The 20,128-nt window shown below is 43.6% G+C and overlaps 1 protein-coding gene across 5 annotated transcripts in view; it reads right to left on the reverse strand.

Annotated features, from left to right (window-relative positions):
• The window catches only part of EMCN (endomucin), a 285,813-nt gene extending 265,916 nt beyond the window's left edge, over positions 1-19,897 (reverse strand). For all 5 annotated transcript variants that reach the window (XM_069743637.1, XM_069743634.1, XM_069743636.1 and 2 more), the window contains exon 1: positions 19,747-19,897. In XM_069743637.1, coding sequence (XP_069599738.1) covers positions 19,747-19,801 — 55 coding nt within the window. In that variant the 5' untranslated portion in view covers positions 19,802-19,897. The remainder of the gene's footprint in view (positions 1-19,746) is intronic.
• Between the last annotated feature and the right edge of the window lie 231 nt (positions 19,898-20,128).

Below are 20,128 nucleotides of genomic sequence, written 5' to 3' on the forward strand. Positions count from 1 at the left end.
CAAAAATGATCAATCATAGCTTGAAATGCTCGATGATGAATGGAAGTCATGAGACTAACGTAAACAAAGCCTTATGTGTATACAATTATAGAATACCTAAGCACTGCCATTAGGTAGACTGTAGATATGCAGATGCTTCTCACAAAATTAGAATGTCATCAAAAAGTTAATTTATTTCAGTTCTTCAATATAAAAAGTGAAACTTATATATTATATAGAGTCATTACAAACAGGATAACCCCAGACTTGAAAGGATTGTTAAAAGGCCATTCAAAAATTTGGGGGAGATCCACAATGAGTGGACTGTTGCTGTCATCATTGTTTCAAGAGCCACCACACACAGATGTATCCAGGACATGGGCTACAAGTGTCGCATTCCTTGTGTCAAGCCATTCATGACCAATAGACAGCGCAGAAGCGTCTTACATGGGCCAAGGAGAAAAATAACTGGACTGTTGCTCAGTGGTCCAAGGTGCTGTTTTCAGATGAAAGTACATTTTATATTTCATTTGGAAATCAAGGTCCCAGAGTCTGGAGGAAGAGTGGAGAGGCCACAATCCAAGCTGCTTGAGGTTTTGTGTGAAGTTTCCACAATCAATGATTGTTTTGGGAGCCATGTCATCTGCTGGTATAGGACCACTGTGATTTATCAAGACCAAAGTCAACGCAGCCGTCTACCAGGAAATTTTTGAGCACTTCCCTTTGCCGACAAGCTTTTTTGGAGATGAAAATTTAATTCTCCAGTAGCACTTGGCACCTGTCCACACTGCCAAAAGTACCAATACCTGGTTTAAAAACATCAGTATCACTGTGTATGATTGGCCAGCAAACTCCCCTGACCTTAAGCCCATAGAATCTATGGGGTATTGTCAAAAGGAAGAGGAGAGACACCAGACCCAACAATGCAGAGGAGCTGAAGGCTGCTATCAAAGCAACCGGGGCTTCCGTAACACCTCAACAGTGCCACAGGCTGGTCACCTCCATGCCACACCTCAGTGTGAGGGCATTTACTGAACATACACTTCAGTAGGCCAACATTTCGGATTTTAAAATCATTTTTCAAGCGGGTGTTATAAAGTATTCTAATTTACTGAGATAATGACTTTGGGGTTTTCATTGGCTGTAAGCCATAATCATAAACATTAACAGAAATAAACACTTGAAATAGATCACTCTGTTTGTAATGACTATAATATTTGAGTTTCACTTTTCATAAATAAATTAACTTTTTTGATGGTATTCTAATTTTGTGAAAAGCACCTGTATTTACAGAAGCCAGGAAATCCCAATGAAACTACCTAAATTCTAATACCCTCAATTTTTTTCATCACAAAAATTAAAAAAGCCCTCCCATGATTTTTTTTTTTCCAACCATGTATACAGTGGCATGTAATAGTTTGGGCACCGCTGGTCAAAATTACTGTTATTGTCAACAGTTAAGCAAGCTGAAGATTAAATCATCTCTAAAAGGCATAAATTTAAAGATTATACATTTCCTTTGTATTTTAGGCAATACAATGAATTGTCAATTGTTTTTTTCATTTTAACCCCTTTACCCCAAGGGTGGTTTGCACGTTAATGACCAGGCTAATTATTACAATTCTGACCACTGTCCCTTTATGAGGTTATAACTCTGGAACGCTTCAACATATCCTGGTGATTCTGACATGGTTTTCTCGTGACATATTGTACTTCATGATAGTGGTAAAACTTCTTTGATATTACCTGCGTTTATTTGTGAAAAAAATGGAAATTTGGTGAAAATTTTGAAAATTTCGCAATTTTCCAAATTTGAATTTTTATGCAATTAAATTACACAGATACAGTATGTCACACAAAATACTTAATAAGTAACATTTCCCACATGTCTACTTTACATCAGCACAATTTTGGAACCAAAATTTTTTTTTGTTAGGGAGTTATAAGGGTTAAAAGTTGACGAGCAATTTCTCATTTTTGCAACACCATTGTTTTTTAGGGACCACATCTCATTTGAAGTCAGTTTGAGGGGCCTATATGATAGAAAATACCCAAGTGTGACACCATTCTAAAAACTGCACCCCTCAAGGTGCTCAAAACCACATTCAAGAAGTTTATTAACCCTTCAGGTGTTTCACAGGAATTTTTGGAATGTTTAAATAAAAATGAACATTTAACCTTTTTTTTCCACAAAAAATTTACTTCAGCTCCAATTTGTTTATTTTACCAAGGGTAACAGGAGAAAATGGACCCCAAAAGTTATTGTACAATTTGTCCTGAGTATGCCGATAACCAATATGTGGGGGTAAACCACTGTTTGGGCGCATGACAGAGCTCGGAAGCGAAGGAGCGCTATTTGACTTTTCAATGCAAAATTGACAGGAATTGAGATGGGATGCCATGTTGCGTTTGGAGAGCCACTGATGTGCCTAAACATTGAAACCCCCACACAAGTGACACCATTTTGGAAAGTAGACCCCCTAAGCAACTTATCTAGAGGTGTGGTGAGCACTTTGACCCACCAAGTGCTTCACAGAAGTTTATAATGCAGAACTGTAAAAATAAAAAATCATATTTTTTCACAAAAATTATTTTTTACCCCCAATTTTTTATTTTCCCAAGGGTAAAAGAAGAAATTGGACCCCAAAAGTTGTTGTACAATTTGTCCTGAGTGCACTGATACCCCATATGTGGGGATAAACCACTGTTTGGGCGCATGGGAGAGCTCGGAAGGGAAGGAGAGCCATTTGACTTTTCAATGCAAAATTGACAGGAATTGAGATGGGACGCCATGTTGCATTTGTAGAGCCACTGATGTGCCTAAACATTGAAACCCCCCACAAGTGACACCATTTTAGAAAGTAGACCCCCTAAGGAACTTATCTAGAGGTGTGGTGAGCACTTTGACCCAACAAGGGCCTCACAGAAGTTTATAATGCAGAGCCGTAAAAATAAAGCAAAAAATTTTTCACACAAAAATTATTTTTTAGCCCCCAGTTTTGTATTTTCCCAAAGGTAACAGGAGAAATTGGACCCCAAATGTTGTTGTCCAATTTGTCCTGAGTATGTTGATACCCCATATGTGGGGGGGACCACCGTTTGGGTGCATGGGAGGGCTCGGAAGGGAAGGAGCGCCATTTGGAATGCAGACTTAGATGGAATGGTCTGCAGGCGTCACATTGCATTTGCAGAGCCCCTAATGTACCTAAACAGTAGAAACCCCCCACAATTGACCTTATATTGGAAACTAGACCCCCCAAGGAATTTATCTAGATGTGTTGTGAGAACTTTGAACCCCCAAGTGTTTCACTACAGTTTATAACGCAGAGCTGTGAAAATAAAAAAATCTTTTGTTTCCCACAAAAATTATTTTTTAGTCCCCAGTTTTGTATTTTCCCAAGGGTAACAGGAAAAATTGGACCACAAAAGTTGTTGTCCAATTTGTCCTGAGTATGCTGATATCCCATATGTTGGGGTAAACCAGGCGTGTACTATGGAGGACAGAGAATAAACTTCAATCCAATATTGCAGCCAGCATGCAGCCAGCGGGTAAGAAAAGGGTGAATCAAACACCCAAAAACCCTGCCCCTATGGCTGAAAATTGTTCCCTCCAAATTCAGGTGACAGTCCCTTTAATTAAGGTCTCAAACCTTGGTCAAAGTTACCTGAGCACATCAATCTTCAAAGGTGCCCAAACTTTTGCATCGGCCCATTTTCCCTTTTTCATTTTTCTAAAATAAAAAAATTACTACCGTATTTTCTGTCATATAAAATGACTTTTTAACCCCTGAAAATCGTCTCAAAAGTCGGGGGTCGTTTTATATGCCGGGTACGGCGTGTGCAGGCAGCGGTCCTGGATGGTTCCCAGGGTCTGGAGGAGAGGAGAATCTCCTTCAGGCCCTGGGATCCATATTCAAAAAAAAATAAATAAAAAAAATAAAAAATATGGATATACTTACCCTCCGAAGGCCCTCGGCTCTCAGCGGTGCAAGCGGCGGCCTCTGTTCCCAAGGATGCATTGCGCGAAGGCCGGAAATGACGTCGCGGCCGGGGGGCTGTCGGAGGGTAAGTATATCCATATTTTTTATTTTTATTCTTGTTTTTTACCAGAATATGGATCCCAGGGTCTGGAAGAGAGTCTCCTCTCCTCCAGACCCTGGGAACCATGCGGAACGCACACGCCATATAAGACAACTGGGCGTGTAAGATGACTCCTGTCTTATACGGCGAGTATATCCCAAATTCCATATTTTATGTGGAAAAGTTGGGGGTGGTCTTATACATCAGAAAATACGGTATATATTTTTTTGCCAAAAATACAAAAGAAATGTGTCATATTTAGACCTAGAGATCATTTCATCTTCAACTTGCTTAACTGTTCACAATAACAGTAATTTTGACCAGGAATATTCCAACTTCTATATGCCTATTGTGAGTCCGTGAGGAGAATTATATGCGAGAGACGGTATGTTTCCCCCAGGATGCGCATAGAAGCATATTGAGAGAGCTGGAGTGCATTAAATTGCAGTCACAGACAAAGCTGTGGCTGCATTGCAGAATAAATTTAAGTTTGGTCTTGGGCAAGCTATTTGCCAAAGGCAGATTTAAGAAATCCTGGCATGGCCTTTTATTTTTGGGGTGAACTACAGGATGGTAGTGGGGCGGTTCACTATCTCAGCCGAGTCTTAAGCTACTTTCACACTAGCGTTGGTACGGGGCCATCGCCGTGCATCGGCCCAACGTACCGATGCAAACTGTGAAAAAAATGAACAACGGGGGCAGCGGATGCAGTTTTACAATGCAACCGCTGCCCCGTTGTAAGGTCCGGGGAGGAGGGGGCGGAGTTCCGGCCGTACATGAGCAGTGGGAAATGGCGGACTCGACGCACAAAAAAAGTTACATGTAACTTTTTTGTGCCGACGGTGCGCCAAAACACGACGCATCCGGCGTACGACGTATGCGACGCGTGGCGATACGTCGCAATGCGTCGCTAATGAAAGTCTATGGAGAAAAAACGCATCCTGCGGGCAACTTTGCAGGATGCGTTTTTACTCCAAAACGACGCATTGTGACGTACGTCAAAAAACGCTAGTGTGAAAGTAGCCTTACTTATAAGTGGTTCATGGCCAGAGATCTAATTTAAAATCGCTGCTGCAAGGGTTGGGTGTGTCAGTTTGCTAGCTGCAATATCTGGCTTTTGTGTGGAGTCAGCACTGAGCCAAAGGAAGCGAATGCCTGGTGCCCCCTCAGTGTGACATGGTGGTGCAATCACCCACTACAACTGGTCTCAGGTACGGACTGCTTTGTCACCCCAGCTGTGATTCAGGGGATATTATTTGCTTTTCGTTTGTGAGTTATTGGACATTAAAGACATTTTTTTTTAACTTTACTGGGTCACTGCCTCATTACTGCATGGTGTGAACACCGCTGTACTACACTATGTATATATGTATAAGGCCGGGGTCACACTAGCGTATTGCATCTGATGCGAGATCATCGGATGCGATATGCTAATGACACTCGGCTCCTGCTCGCAGCAGAGCAGGAGCCGAGTGTCATGCATCTGTGCTCCAATTCTCTCGCACAGGGAGGATCGGAGCACAGCTGCGGAGGAGGCGGAGAAATGAATTTCTCCATCTCCTCCATTGCTGGGGTCCGCTTATAGCGCACATCACTCGGATGATATCCGAGTGGTGTGCGCTGTCTCACTCACACCCATAGGCTTATATGGTTGCAAGTGAGCCGAGAGTTTTCCTCGGTCCTTGACAATCGCAGCATGCTGCGATTGTCTCGGACCGAGGAAAACGGCTGACACAAAGTCGGCTGGTGGGAGCGGTCCCATATGGTAACATTGGTCCGAGTGCAATGCGATTTTTTTATCGTATTGCACTCGGCCGTATTACGGTCTAGTGTGACCCCGGCCTAACCTGTATAACCTGTAGTGTCAGTGTGTTAATATACTTACTGCACTGCTGAATACCTGAGAAGGTCAGAGTAGGTGAGAGGGAGAGGAAGAAAGCAACCCTATTTCCAGAATCTCTATTCCAGTCCATGCAGAAGGACATCGTTCATATAGTTGCTGCCAACAAGCAGTGAAGCTTCATACAGTCAGGAGCGATAAGGCTGAACAAGGGCTCTCCTTCTTAGGCTATGTGCACACGTCTGGAAAGTATGCAGAAATTTCCTGAGAAAATCCTGAGGTTTTCCGCAGGAATACTGCGCACATTTTTGTCGTGTCTTCATCCATCGCATATTTTGCCCATTTTTTGTGCAGATTTTGTGCATTTTTATCCAGAGGTTCCCAATGCAATAATATAGTGGAAAATCCGCTTAAAATTTGCAAAATTAATGAACATGCTGCGTTTTTTTCCGCAGGCGTTTTTTTTGCGGAAAAAACGCAACATGTGCATAAAAATTGCGAAAACCATTAATAATGATGGTGTGCTTAATGTATGCCTTTTTTAAGCGTTTTTGCCATGGAAAGCCGCTGAAAAAACGCGCAAAAAATCTGTGAATAATCCAGGACGTGTGCACATAGCCTAACTCGTTATTCTATGCGCTTCCAGCCATATTTTCCACACCAATAACTTTGCCCTACTCCCTGCAATTTAGAATGGTAACACCTAAAACTGTGAATAACGCTATACACCTAGTGTGTTAACATGGAGAGCCAATCGGTGACGGTCCCTTCATCAGTAAAGGATTACTTGGACTGCAGTTTCCTTTCCTCCAATAGCAAGTAAAGTGAACTGCTCCAATCGCCCCTGAGATGCCCTAAACTTGCTTTCTTCACAAGCAGACAAAACCTCCTCTCATAATCAAAACACTGAGTCTATCCTATAGGCCGGAATCACACATGCGAGAAACACGTCCGAGTCTCGCATGTGAAAAGCAAGCTCTGGCGCCAGCACTTAGGAGCGGAGCGTGCGGCTCCATGTGTTCCTATGTGGCCGCACGCTCCACTCCGAAGTGGCGGCGCCAGAGCTTGCTTTTCACATGCGAGACACAGACGTGTTTCTCGCATGTGTGACTCCGGCCATACTGTGAACAGCAGCCACTTTGCCTTAACAGCATGGGATCATGGCAGATTCCATTAGTGAGGCAAAACATTTCCTTGCCTGTTTTTAAGTAATGTTTTACTTCACAGAAAGAATCAGCTGTGATCCTTTTTGTCCTGTCTGTATACTTTTTTGATTCCTCCCCTGCCCAGAAGATCTGCTATGATCAGACCATCTTCCTGCACTGTCAGACACAGCCATTACACAGTACAGGAGCACATTTATAAGATTATCTAAGCACAGGAACATTTTTGTAAACACATAAAATTGTGGGACTTATTATTTAAAGATCTATTGATTAAAATATTGATTAGAATTAAAATTTTTCAATCCCCTTTAAGAGAGATTGCAAGCTGTTATCTCCTTCAGTCAGAGGCTGGCTGGCAAATTTTAGCCTGGGGGCAAGCACACAGCAGTGGCCCATGAGTAGTGGCCCATCCTTAAAGGGGTCGTCAGATCTTATGCTACATGTCTACATCTACAGTCACTATGTGTGACTCCTAATATTGTGCGCACTGTGCGCTGGGAAGATTCTCTGGTGCTGGCACTGGGAACAGGTGGTCTTGTGACCACAAGCATGCAATATATATATAAATATATATATATATACACTCCCAACCACATTCCGACTAGATTGTTCCTGGCCTTATTCAATACAGTTGCAGTAGGCCATTCAAGTCTAGTCGGCGTGTGACCGCATGTATGTAAATCACAAACTTGCAGTCACACACCCACTGAATGACCACAGCACTGTGAGCAATATGAGGATTCACAAGTCTGCAGTCACATAGAATGACACACACACACACACAGCCCCACTGTATATTGACACATACGCACCACCATTCCCGCTGTCTGCCGCCCCTTCAGTACCTCCATAATGGCACCATAAAAAACCTCCATAACTACACCATAGAGTACCTCCTTAACACCACCATATGGTCCCTCCATAACAGCACCATACATTACCTCCATAACACCACCATACGGTCCCTCCATAAAAGCACCATACATTACCTCCATAACACCACAATACAGTCCCTCCATAACACCAACATACGATCCCTCCATAAGAGCACCATACATTACCTCCATAACAGCACCATACATTACCTCCATAACAGCACCATACATTACCTCCATAACACCATAATAGTCCTTCCATAACAGTACCATACGGTCCCTCCATAACACCACCATACATTACCTCCATAACACCACAATACAGTCCCTCGATAACACCACAATACAGTCCCTCCATAGCACCACAATACAGTCCCTCCAGAACACCACCATACGGTCCATCCATAACACCACCATACAATAATTCCATTACAGCACCATACATTACCTCCATAACACGACCATAAAGTACCTCCATAACACCGGGTCACAGTTCTCAGTCCAGTGCAGGATTGTGCTCTGTGGTCGGTCGGTCGCTATGTCCAAGGCCGGACTGAGACAAAAAGGCAGCCCTGCCACGCAAATCCCACCACCACACATACTATAACACGTCCCACCCCCGATCAGTGGATTTTTATTTACTTACTCCAACAGTTTGTTTTTCTTTTTACAGCGCTGGAGTGGTGCTTCAAATGTAAGCCCCCTAACCTCAGTGATATGCTCACCCTCTGGCATCTTCCCCGCTTATCAGCATCGCTCTGGTCCCACAGCACCATTTTGTAAGCACAGCTTCTGACAGCTGGAAGTCAGAAGTTACATTACAAGCTGTCAATACAAGGTTATGAGAGCCAGAACGAGGCCAGGAGGATGGTCTCATAGACTTGTACTGAAAAGTGACCGCCGCGCCACTCCATGAAACACTAGAGCTGCAAGCAGGTCACTTTTCACAGGAGACGAACCGGAGCAATGCTGGAGAGCAATGAAGGCAGAGGAAAGTGAGTATGAGACAGGGGCAGCAGACTTACATTTAAAGTACCACTCCAGCCGTGCAATAAAGAAAAATGCTGGAGTGGTGCTTTAAAGGAGTTATTTGAAGAGCTGCATGTGAATGGCGCCGCAGTGCGCAGAATCGACCACAGCTCTAGTTACGTGAAGCTCTTCAGAGCTCCGGTTCTCGAGATTATGGGGTCCCAGAGATTGGCAAGTTATCCCATATACCGAGGGAGGGGGTTACTTGGGGTAACCCATTTAAACAGGTTTTCCAAGATTTGTTTTTGTTTGGCCATAGAAATATAAAAAATAAACCAATAATGACAATCCAGACGTGCAATACAACCTCTCCAACAACGTGACAGGAGAAGTGTGTATATATATAGTGTATATACAGAATAAGACCGTTCACACGTTCAGTATTTTACATCAGTATGTGTAAACCACAAGCACAGCCTGCGTGGTAGCAGCTATAGGGTATACATAAAAGGTGATCCAATAGCTGCTACTACGCATGCGCCGGCGGTGCCATCGTGGAGGAGGATATTTTTTTCTCTACAAAGTTGGCGGCGCAGTAGCAGCTTTCGGATCACCTCTACATGCACTGATAGCTGCTACTGCGCAGGATAAGATTTAACAAATTAATTATATACACTGTACATATGCAATCAGGCTGGCATCTGCCTGCAGAAGGTGCTTTATTTTTCGATTGATAGATAGATAGATAGATAGATAGATAGATAGATAGATAGATAGATAGATAGATAGATAGATAGATAGATATTCATTATATGAACTAGGGGGCAGGTCCGTGTGGGATCAGTGACCTGTCAACAGTCTGCATTATGAATACCTAATCACCACATGAAGACCCCACACAGGCCATCCCGGGGCAGGAGCCTATCATTAACTAAAAACTGAAAATAAAGATCAGACAACAACCACAAGACGGATTTCATCACCAGGTATCATTGTAATCAGTATAATGGCACCAAGCTGACACTGTCTGTAGGTTACTATGCACAATCCTGCTGACAAGGGCACTTTAATTATGCCGTTTATGTCACAAGGGATATGCAGGGGCCGACAACTATCTGCCAAACTGGTTCCAGCGGGGCCGACCACTATTCACCATGCGGAATACGCCGGGGCCGACCACTATTTGTCATGCAGAATACTCCGGGGCCGATGAATATCCACCACACAGGGTACCCTGGGACTGATATATATACACATTACGAATTTGATATTTGAAAGTGAAATTATGGGCTGTCCACATGCTGGCACACATGCACATTCACAAACATGCACGCTCAAAGACAGGAAAAACACACGCACACATGCACACTCACACACTTGAGAAAACACATATACACATGAGAAAACCACACAAACCCACAGCCAGGAAATTACACACATAGACAGGAAATTACACACACCCCCAGGAAAACACACACACACACCCCCAGGAAAACACACACAGTGGCATAACTACAAAATTATGGGCCCCGGTGCAAACTTTCAATTGGGCCCCCCCTACCATACCAAAATATTTTCCACCCAAATTCACATTTTCCCTATTCATTTTTCACACTATAGCTTTATTGCAAAGTTGTATAGTGTGGCCTCAGTAGCGTAACTATCCGGTGCCCCATCCTGGTATATATTTGTCCCCTGTACTGCCGTTGTTATGTAATGTTTAAAAGAAAGTAAACCATTATACTCATCAGGGGCTTACATAGAAGTCATGGGGATCCATATAAGAAGTATAATGCACCCCCATAGTCCTCCTTGTAATATAATGCACCCCCATAGTCCTCCTTATAATATAATGCACCCCCATAGTCCTCTATATAATAAAATGCACAGTTCATAGTCATCCATATAGCATAATACACTCCCCATAGTCCTCCATATACACTCCTCATAGTGCTCCATATAGTATAATACACTCCTCAGTCCTCCATAAAGTATAATACACTCTTCAGTCCTCCATATAGTATTATACACTCCTCATAGTCCTCCATATATTAAAATACACTGCTCAGTCCAACATATGGTATAATACACTCCTCATAGTGCTCCATATAGTATAATGCACCGCCATCGTCATTCATGTCGTACAATTCACTTCCCATAGTATAATGCACCTCATAGTTCTTCATATACAGTGGGGCAAAAAAGTATTTAGTCAGTCAGCAATAGTGCAAGTTCCACCACTTAAAAAGATGAGAGGCGTCTGTAATTTACATCATAGGTAGACCTCAACTATGGGAGACAAACTGAGAAAAAAAAATCCAGAAAATCACATTGTCTGTTTTTTTAACATTTTTTTTTTGCATATTATGGTGGAAAATAAGTATTTGGTCAGAAACAAACAATCAAGATTTCTGGCTCTCACAGACCTGTAACTTCTTCTTTTAGGTCTCCTCTTTCCTCCACTCATTACCTGTAGTAATGGCACCTGTTTAAACTTGTTATCAGTATAAAAAGACACCTGTGCACACCCTCAAACAGTCTGACTCCAAACTCCACTATGGTGAAGACCAAAGAGCTGTCAAAGGACACCAGAAACAAAATTGTAGCCCTGCACCAGGCTGGGAAGACCGAATCTGCAATAGCCAACCAGCTTGGAGTGAAGAAATCAACAGTGAGAGCAATAATTAGAAAATGGAAGACATACAAGACCACTGATAATCTCCCTCGATCTGGGGCTCCACGCAAAATCCCACCCCGTGGGGTCAGAATGATCACAAGAACGGTGAGCAAAAATCCCAGAACCATGCAGGAGGACCTAGTGAATGAACTGCAGAGAGCTGGGACCAATGTAACAAGGCCTACCATAAGTAACACACTACGCCACCATGGACTCAGATCCTGCAGTGCCAGACGTGTCCCACTGCTTAAGCCAGTACATGTCCGGGCCCGTCTGAAGTTTGCTAAAGAGCATTTGGATGATCCAGAGGAGTTTTGGGAGAATGTCCTATGGTCTGATGAAACCAAACTGGAACTGTTTGGTAGAAACACAACTTGTCGTGTTTGGAGGAAAAAGAATACTGAGTTGCATCCATCAAACACCATACCTACTGTAAAGCATGGTGGTGGAAACATCATGCTTTGGGGTTGTTTCTCTGCAAAGGGGCCAGGACGACTGATCCGGGTACATGAAAGAATGAATGGGGCCATGTATCGTGAGATTTTGAGTGCAAACCTCCTTCCATCAGCAAGGGCATTGAAGATGAAACGTGGCTGGGTCTTTCAACATGACAATGATCCAAAGCACACCGCCAGGGCAACGAAGGAGTGGCTTCGTAAGAAGCATTTCAAGGTCCTGGAGTGGCCTAGCCAGTCTCCAGATCTCAACCCTATAGAAAACCTTTGGAGGGAGTTGAAAGTCCGTGTTGCCAAGCGAAAAGCCAAAACATCACTGCTCTAGAGGAGATCTGCATGGAGGAATGGGCCAACATACCAACAACAGTGTGTGGCAACCTTGTGAAGACTTACAGAAAATGTTTGACCTCTGTCATTGCCAACAAAGGATATATTACAAAGTATTGAGATGAAATTTTGTTTCTGACCAAATACTTATTTTCCACCATAATATGCAAATAAAATGTTAAAAAAACAGACTGTGATTTTCTGGATTTTTTTTTCTCAGTTTGTCTCCCATAGTTGAGGTCTACCTATGATGTAAATTACAGACGCCTCTCATCTTTTTAAGTGGTGGAACTTGCACTATTGCTGACTGACTAAATACTTTTTTGCCCCACTGTAGTGTAATGTATTCCCCATAGTCCTCGACACAGTATAATGCAGCCCACATATAGTATAATGCAGCCACTCTACAAAGTATAATGCAGCCACCCCACAGAGCATAATGCAGCCCCGCCATACAATATAATGTAACCCCCATAGAATATAATGCAGCTCCCCTCATAGTATAATGCAGCCCCTCCATACAGGGGTAGTGAGAAAGACACAGTCAAATGGTGACTAGAGGGCAGGGGAAAGGACACAAGGGGGCTAGGGGAGACAGGCACAATGGTGACAGGGGCTAGGGAGCAAGGAAGACAGGCACAAGGGGACTTGTGGGCAAGGCAGACTGACAAAAGGGGACAAGGGAGACTGACACAAGGGGATACACGGGGACAAGGGACACAAGTACAAGGGGACAAGGGAGACAGGCACAAGGGGATACAGGGACTAGTGGGCAAGGGAGACTGACACAAGGGGACACACAGAGACAAGAGATCCAAGCACAAGGGGACAGGGGCGACAGGCACAAGGGAACTCATTGGGACTAGGGGGAAGGGGAGAAGGGCACAAGGGGACACAGGAACTAGAAAGCAAGGCACAAGAGGACACAAGGGGACTCCGAGGACATAGTGGACGCACGGGGAGGCGGGGCTGCAAGGTGACAGGGGAAGACGGGGGGAGACTTGGGAGCAGGGAAGAAGGGGGCACAGGGATTATGAGGACAGGGTAGATGGGGAACACACGGTGAGAAAGGGGACGGGGGAGATTTGAAAGCAGGGCAGATGGGTACAGGGGGACAAGAGGCAGGGAATGCATGGGGGTGCAGGAGGACTCAGGGCATGTGAGATGGGGAGCATTCAGGGGACCAGGGGAGGAGGGACAAGGAATGTACGGGGGCCTGGAAGAGCACAATGACCTGAACCTGGGGACCTATGAGGACATGGGGCACGGGAGAGCAGGAAGGAAACAGGGCTGGTGTCACAGGGGGTAAGGGACGCTGGGGTCCGAGGACGGCGATACATGAGCAGCATACACACCTCACTGCGGCCGCTTCCCTACACCTACATGTTCATCCCCAGATCCTCCACATGGCTGAGCTGCTGCAGCATTCCCCTCCTGGGCGGTTCAGTCTATGCACCCCCCACCAGCCCCAGAGCTGCCTGTACCCGGTCCCAGTAGCTGCCACTGGCTCCGCCAATATGGTGGCCGCCATCACCTGTGCAGATGCTGCACTGCCTGGGCTCCGCACACAGCGGGTGCACGATGAAGTGACGTCATCGTGCAACCGCGGTGTCAGAGGCAGTGGGGAATGATGGGAGAGGAAGCGACAGCTGACGCTCTCTCCTCCATCATTTTTTTGAATGGTACCTGCGTCATAGACGCTGGTATAGTTCATTGCGGCGGCGGGGGGAGTCGGGTGCCTCTGATGTGCCGGGCCCCTGACCTGCCAGGCCCGGTCACAGCGGTGACTGCTGCAACAGTGGTAGTTACGCAGATGCACACACCCAGGAAAACACAAACACACACAGGAAAACACATACACACACACCCACACATAGGAAAATACACAGGAAACCGCACATACCCTGAAAAAAACACATACTCTGACCGGCCATATTTAATTTGTCAAATGCTCCCCTCCCCCCTCCCACTTAGCACAGCAAACCTTGAGATGGGCAGCTGGAATGTGCTGGATAGTGGGCACACAGGGCAGCCAGCTCTCCTCTTCTCCTGCCCTCCTGTGCTGCTGCTCTGCACACTGATGCTCCTCCCCCTCCAGGTCCTGGTTGATCAGACATCGGAGACAGATCTGCACAGTGCATTCAAATGAGGAGGAGGCTGCGTGCGATCACTATGTAAGTAATGCAGTCTCCTCCTCTTCTTTTGTGCCTGGAGCTGCCCCCTCTCACCACAGTGTGCACATTAGTGAAGCCGGCCATGGCTGCGGCCACAGGTGCACACTGCGTGTCCCGTCCCCATGTTCCTGCTCATCACATGCACTGCCGTTCCTCCAGTGGCCCTGTGCAGCTGCTTAGGCACCGGCCTGGGGGGCATATGCATTCCTGCCACCCGGCCCAGTCCGGCCCTGGCTTTAGTAAAGAAGTGTTACATTTGCAAGTTAAAAAGTGTTTCTTGTTGCTTCAGGGGATTCTATACCATGTCCAAAAGCGCCACCACCCTCTATTGACACTTGTGGACACGAGGGAAGTGTTTAGGGGTCCAGTAACCCACTTCAGCTACTGTGACACTATCAACTGCTGCCAGTGGAACTATGTGTTTCAACTGGCCCCTATACATCATCTGGGGCCCCCCTATGGCTCAGCACATATAGACACGTTTATGGGGAAAAATGTTCAAGGAAAGACTTCTTTAAGAAATAACCAAAATCTGCTCATTTTCATCAAACTTGGCAGATTGTACCATGAGCAAGAGTGATTTGTTTTAATTGAGGTAAGCATACTACTGTGTTTACTTACACAGTACTATTGCTATTTATGTTATACTGCAGTAGATCATGTGGTTTAAAAACGTCTTTGTGAATTAACAACACCTCACATTATATTTGTGAACAAAATAGCATCTTTTAAATAGAACTATGATTAAGAACCACTCGGTTTGAAACGCGTAAGGCCATGAGTTTCCCGGGTTACTTGCCTTTTTCCTAAAATAATGGTTTTATGCCATAATTTTAACCATGTTATGCATGAAAGATTTTTGTTTTAAATAATTATTCATGGATGCATCTGTTGCTGGATACCTTTCCTTCATTGATATTGCTCGTTTGCTGCTAACACGAACTTCTTTCTGTGCACGGCCAATGGATTCTACTGCGGTGAGCTGGATTTTTTCTACAAAGTTTTTAGTTTTTTTCTTCTTTTAAATAGAACATGCTTTAGTAAATAATTGTACAATGCATGGAATAATGATTCTGGAGCATTTTTATAAGATCTCTGCACTGTGCTATTCTGTCATTGTAAATAAATTGACTTGGTCAAAGGGGCATATTTCTACACAGTGTAAGGGCAGAGACACACTGCTGTATTTCTCTTGTGAGAATCGCATCACACTGCCTGGCACCTCTCCTGAATGGAGCATAACAGCATGATGGATAACTGTACAGCTGTCAAGCTCAGGTCAGGAGTGTTAGGTGTCGAGTTCCTGCCGCTGCATAGGGGGAATCTCGAACCATCTCCGCTGCGGTCTCCCATTCTTCTCCAGCCACAGTGGAGTCTGCTCAGCGGAGATGTCGGTCCCAGCGTCTGGCTCAAGCTGATACTGTGCGGCTGGTTACGGCTGCTGCCCCAGGTTCAGAATTTGTAACCAGCATTAATCAGCGGCGAGCAGACGTTCCAGGGACTAAGTCCTGCTTTTTATCTACTGAGCATGCCCGTGGGACGACCTCTCATTGGAGGTTGGAGGTCACATGCTCAGGTCCTGTAGCAGCTCTGATTGGACCACTAGGAAGATCCCGGTAGGCTACATCTATAAAAGGATCGCATGACCTGTAATCGTGTGTGTGGTTGTATGCCTGTTCTGTTGATTGCTCCTTAATCATTCCCATTCCTAGAGTTGTTGAATGTTCGCAAATGTTAGAGCTACCTAGCGCCTGACAGTAATATACTTAACACAAGAGCACGATCCTTACTGCGCCTAACCAGCAGCGACCACCAGTGCGGCGCCGTGCGCAATTAGAGCTCTTTCCTAACCCTTGTAAGGGTGGTTAGTGGCGTCTGACAGTGCGGCGCTGTACGCACTCTGTGCAGTAATCTTTAATTAGTCCTGACAACCGGTCAGTGTAGGGTGGACACTCCCACTTGATCTCAGCATCTGACTCACGGGGTCCTCAGGCACGGACTCAAAAGCCACCGAGGGTCAGAGCGGGATCAATCACCAACATAGTGGGGGTGAATTTCAGGGATCTCACTAGCGTCCATTTGCTGCACCCTGTGACTGCTAACAGGGCACAGCGTTTCCTTAGTTTCCCTGCGACTCTGTGAAGCAACAGAGTTCGCATCAGTTCATACCACGTGATGGAACCCGAGTCTAGTCCGGCATAGTACCACCATATAGTGCCGCCATTACCTAGCAGCAGGTTCCATCTCTGCACGGTGGACCCCGGGCTGCGAACGCACCTTTTATTATATTTATATTTATTCGGTGCATTCCGCCAGCCCTAACAAGGAGAGCCAACAGCCAGTACGAGTTTTACGATGCGATTCTCGCACGAGAAATATGGCAGTGTGTCTCTGCCCTAATTCCAACAGCACTGATTAGACAATATCAGAGTGTGTAGACACATGCATTTCAACTGGTGACATCCAATTGTCAATTTATTCATTCATTTCTAGTAGGGATAACAAAGGAACAGCTCCAAATCTACCACTGTATAACAATAAGAAAGCAATTGTTTCCAAAAATATTTTTTTCATCTCTGTTTAAATATATGAAATATATACTTCTAACACTTGGAACGGTCGACAAGGCAAACTCAATGGAGCTATCAACACTGAGTGAATAAATTACCACCTACAAGACAACAAAAAGATGTAATTGTTTAAAGTGTGAACTCAATTTCAGACACTAATTTTCTCATTTGCTCCTTTGCAATAGAGATAAAACTATCACTTCATGAAAAAGTCTATTACTAATAAAGCCGCAGTTTACACATCTCTTGCTAAGGAGGAGTACCTGGGCTCAGCCAAAGTGCTTCTATTCTACTCCGATTGAGGAAATGATTCCAAAGATTCCAAGTCTTTAAGTAAATAGAGCTCTATGTTTCTGGTAGCTAGAAGTGGAAAATAGATGCAATTTACCCTAAACGTAATCTGAGTATATCAATCCATAGGTAATATAGTAGTAACATAGTAACATACATAGTAACATAGTTAGTAAGGGCGAAAAAAGACATTTGTCCATCCAGTTCAGCCTATATTCCATCATAATAAATCCCCAGATCTACGTCCTTCTACAGAACCTAATAATTGTATGATACAATATTGTTCTGCTCCAGGAAGACATCCATGCCTCTCTTGAACTTTCCATTTACTTGTATCTAAGGTATCAACCACCTGGAAAATATAGCTGTCATATGGGGAAATATTTTTCTAAAGACTAAATAAGCATCCTATGTGAGTACTATAAGCTTCCTTTTATTGTTTGCTTCCCAAGGAGGAAGGAGAGCGGGTCTTAATGCCTACGCATGTTATTTTCAAGCTGAGTAAGATTAGGGGGAGGATGGATTAGGGCATTTTAATAATAATAATAATAATCTTTATTTATATAGCGCCAACATATTCTGCAGCGCTTTACAGTTTAACAGTTTCAAACACAAACAGTAACAACGTTAACAATACAATAATTAAAGCGAAATAAAACGACCCTGCTCGTGAAAGCTTAGAATCTCCAATGAGGTGGGGGAGATACAAAGTACAGGTGTGTATTTACAATGATGTTTTTACATTGATGGTCCAGCCATCTTCAGGGGGTGGGGGATAGATGGATGGACCATTTTATGTCTTACACACTATGAAATTTGCACTTGGCTAATTGTGAAAAGAAGGACAGCACTCAGAACAATGTTATTGCTTTTGGCAGTGCAGATGAGCAATTTCTTTCACAGACCAAATTTGCATAGATTAGTTTCACTATTGTGTCAGATAAGAATCGTCCATTCAAGTTTACGGGTGCTTAAAAAAAATTGGATTGGAATACGAAGCCATCGTATGGCAACCACTTTTTATGGATACATTGTAATTGTTTAATATACGAAACTGCATGTACTTTTGTAAAAAATTTTATTACTGCTGCTGTAGCAAAAAGTATAACACATGGGTTGCATATAGATGACAAATGAGAAATCTTTGTTTCATCCAGAGTTTTCTGGATGAAACATAACTTGTTTTTCGCTTGTGTTATATTAGCCTTAAGGGTCAAGCAGACAACAGTATTTTCGGTCCAAGTGCGATCCATTAAAACATCGTATTGAACTTGGGCCAATATTATTCTATGGGGCCTCGCACATGTCAAATTTTTTCCTCGGATAGAGTCTGTCTGAGGAAAGAAGAACAACTTGCTCAATTTGCATCCAATGTTTGGATCACACTCGGCCATGCAAGTCAAGTAGTGCAAGGAAAAAAAATCGGACTGCAGTCAGATAAAATTTTGGTGTAGGCCAATTTTCACAGACTGACAGAATGGAGAAGATGCATACATTTTTTTCCATCTTCTCCTCATCCGAGAAAATCAGTCACACTTTGATCAAACTCTGATCCAAGGGTAATTGCCATAATCCCCCCAATTCTCTCAGATGAGAGAAACTACGCTGTGTGACCCTAGCCTTAGACTAAACCAACAGTAATATGCTGAGCAGTTACTCATTTGTAGGTCAAATTAATATCAGCATAGGTAAATGGAATTTTTATGGTTAGTTTGTTGTTATTCGCGTCTTCCCTGTCTCCTGCCTCACAAAAATCAACCTATATTTTTAGGACATCATTTGCTATTAACTATTATATTTGTAGATTTTATGAACTGCAATCATGCACCAAAATAATACATGGCAAAATTCAGTGGCTATTAGATATTTGAAATATTGTGAAACATCAAAAAAAGGAAAATGTCACCTTGAAAAAATTTGCGTCTTTCATAACAAAACGTTTTTAAATACAAAACAAATAGAAAAACTTTGCATAAACAGATCAATCTATAATTAAGTTATTCCTCTTAAAACACTGCATATCAATTAATTGGAGAGAGAACGTATTGGCATCTGGAAAGCACTATGGCTGGAGTAAATGACAGACATCTTGGTTACTTAATCTCTGTTACTTAAATGCAAATAACATTATAGATTACAAGTACATGTCAAGTTGCTACAGGAGTATACATGTATGTTGCTAATATTTTAGTCTTCCTTCAGTAATATCATATCATGCGATGTTAACATACAAATATATACTCCAGGTAACATATGTTCTTGCATATTCCTAATTTGTCCTATCCAGACAATTCAGTAACATGATGGAAGCCAGCTTTGGTATACATACATATCACAATTTACCTGTGAGCAGGATTAGGCCAGATAGAAAGAGAGTATTAGCTCCAATGGTCTTCATGGTTCTCTATGACATACCCCTTGCATTATCCCATAGTCTTTTTACTAACAAGGCAGGGTTTAATTATCATGTGGAAAAGGTGTGTGCCTGCTCTGCCTCTTTCTGCTTATTTTAGGGCTGATAAAGAACTGGAGGAAATGCACTAAGCTCCCGCTGGGAGTTCAGGACATGGGGGATGTATTGTTAAAATTGTTCACAGGAAGTTCTTTTCATCTGGTGTTTAAATGTGTTGTTCTTAAATATGATTTTTTTTTGAACTGCGTGAGAACAAACAATATACAGTAAGTATCCCAGGAAATCTTAACATTGGAGACTAGAAACTTTGTC

The sequence above is a fragment of the Ranitomeya imitator genome, chromosome 1 (assembly GCF_032444005.1).
Source record: "Ranitomeya imitator isolate aRanImi1 chromosome 1, aRanImi1.pri, whole genome shotgun sequence".
Classification (NCBI taxonomy): Eukaryota; Metazoa; Chordata; class Amphibia; order Anura; family Dendrobatidae; genus Ranitomeya; species Ranitomeya imitator.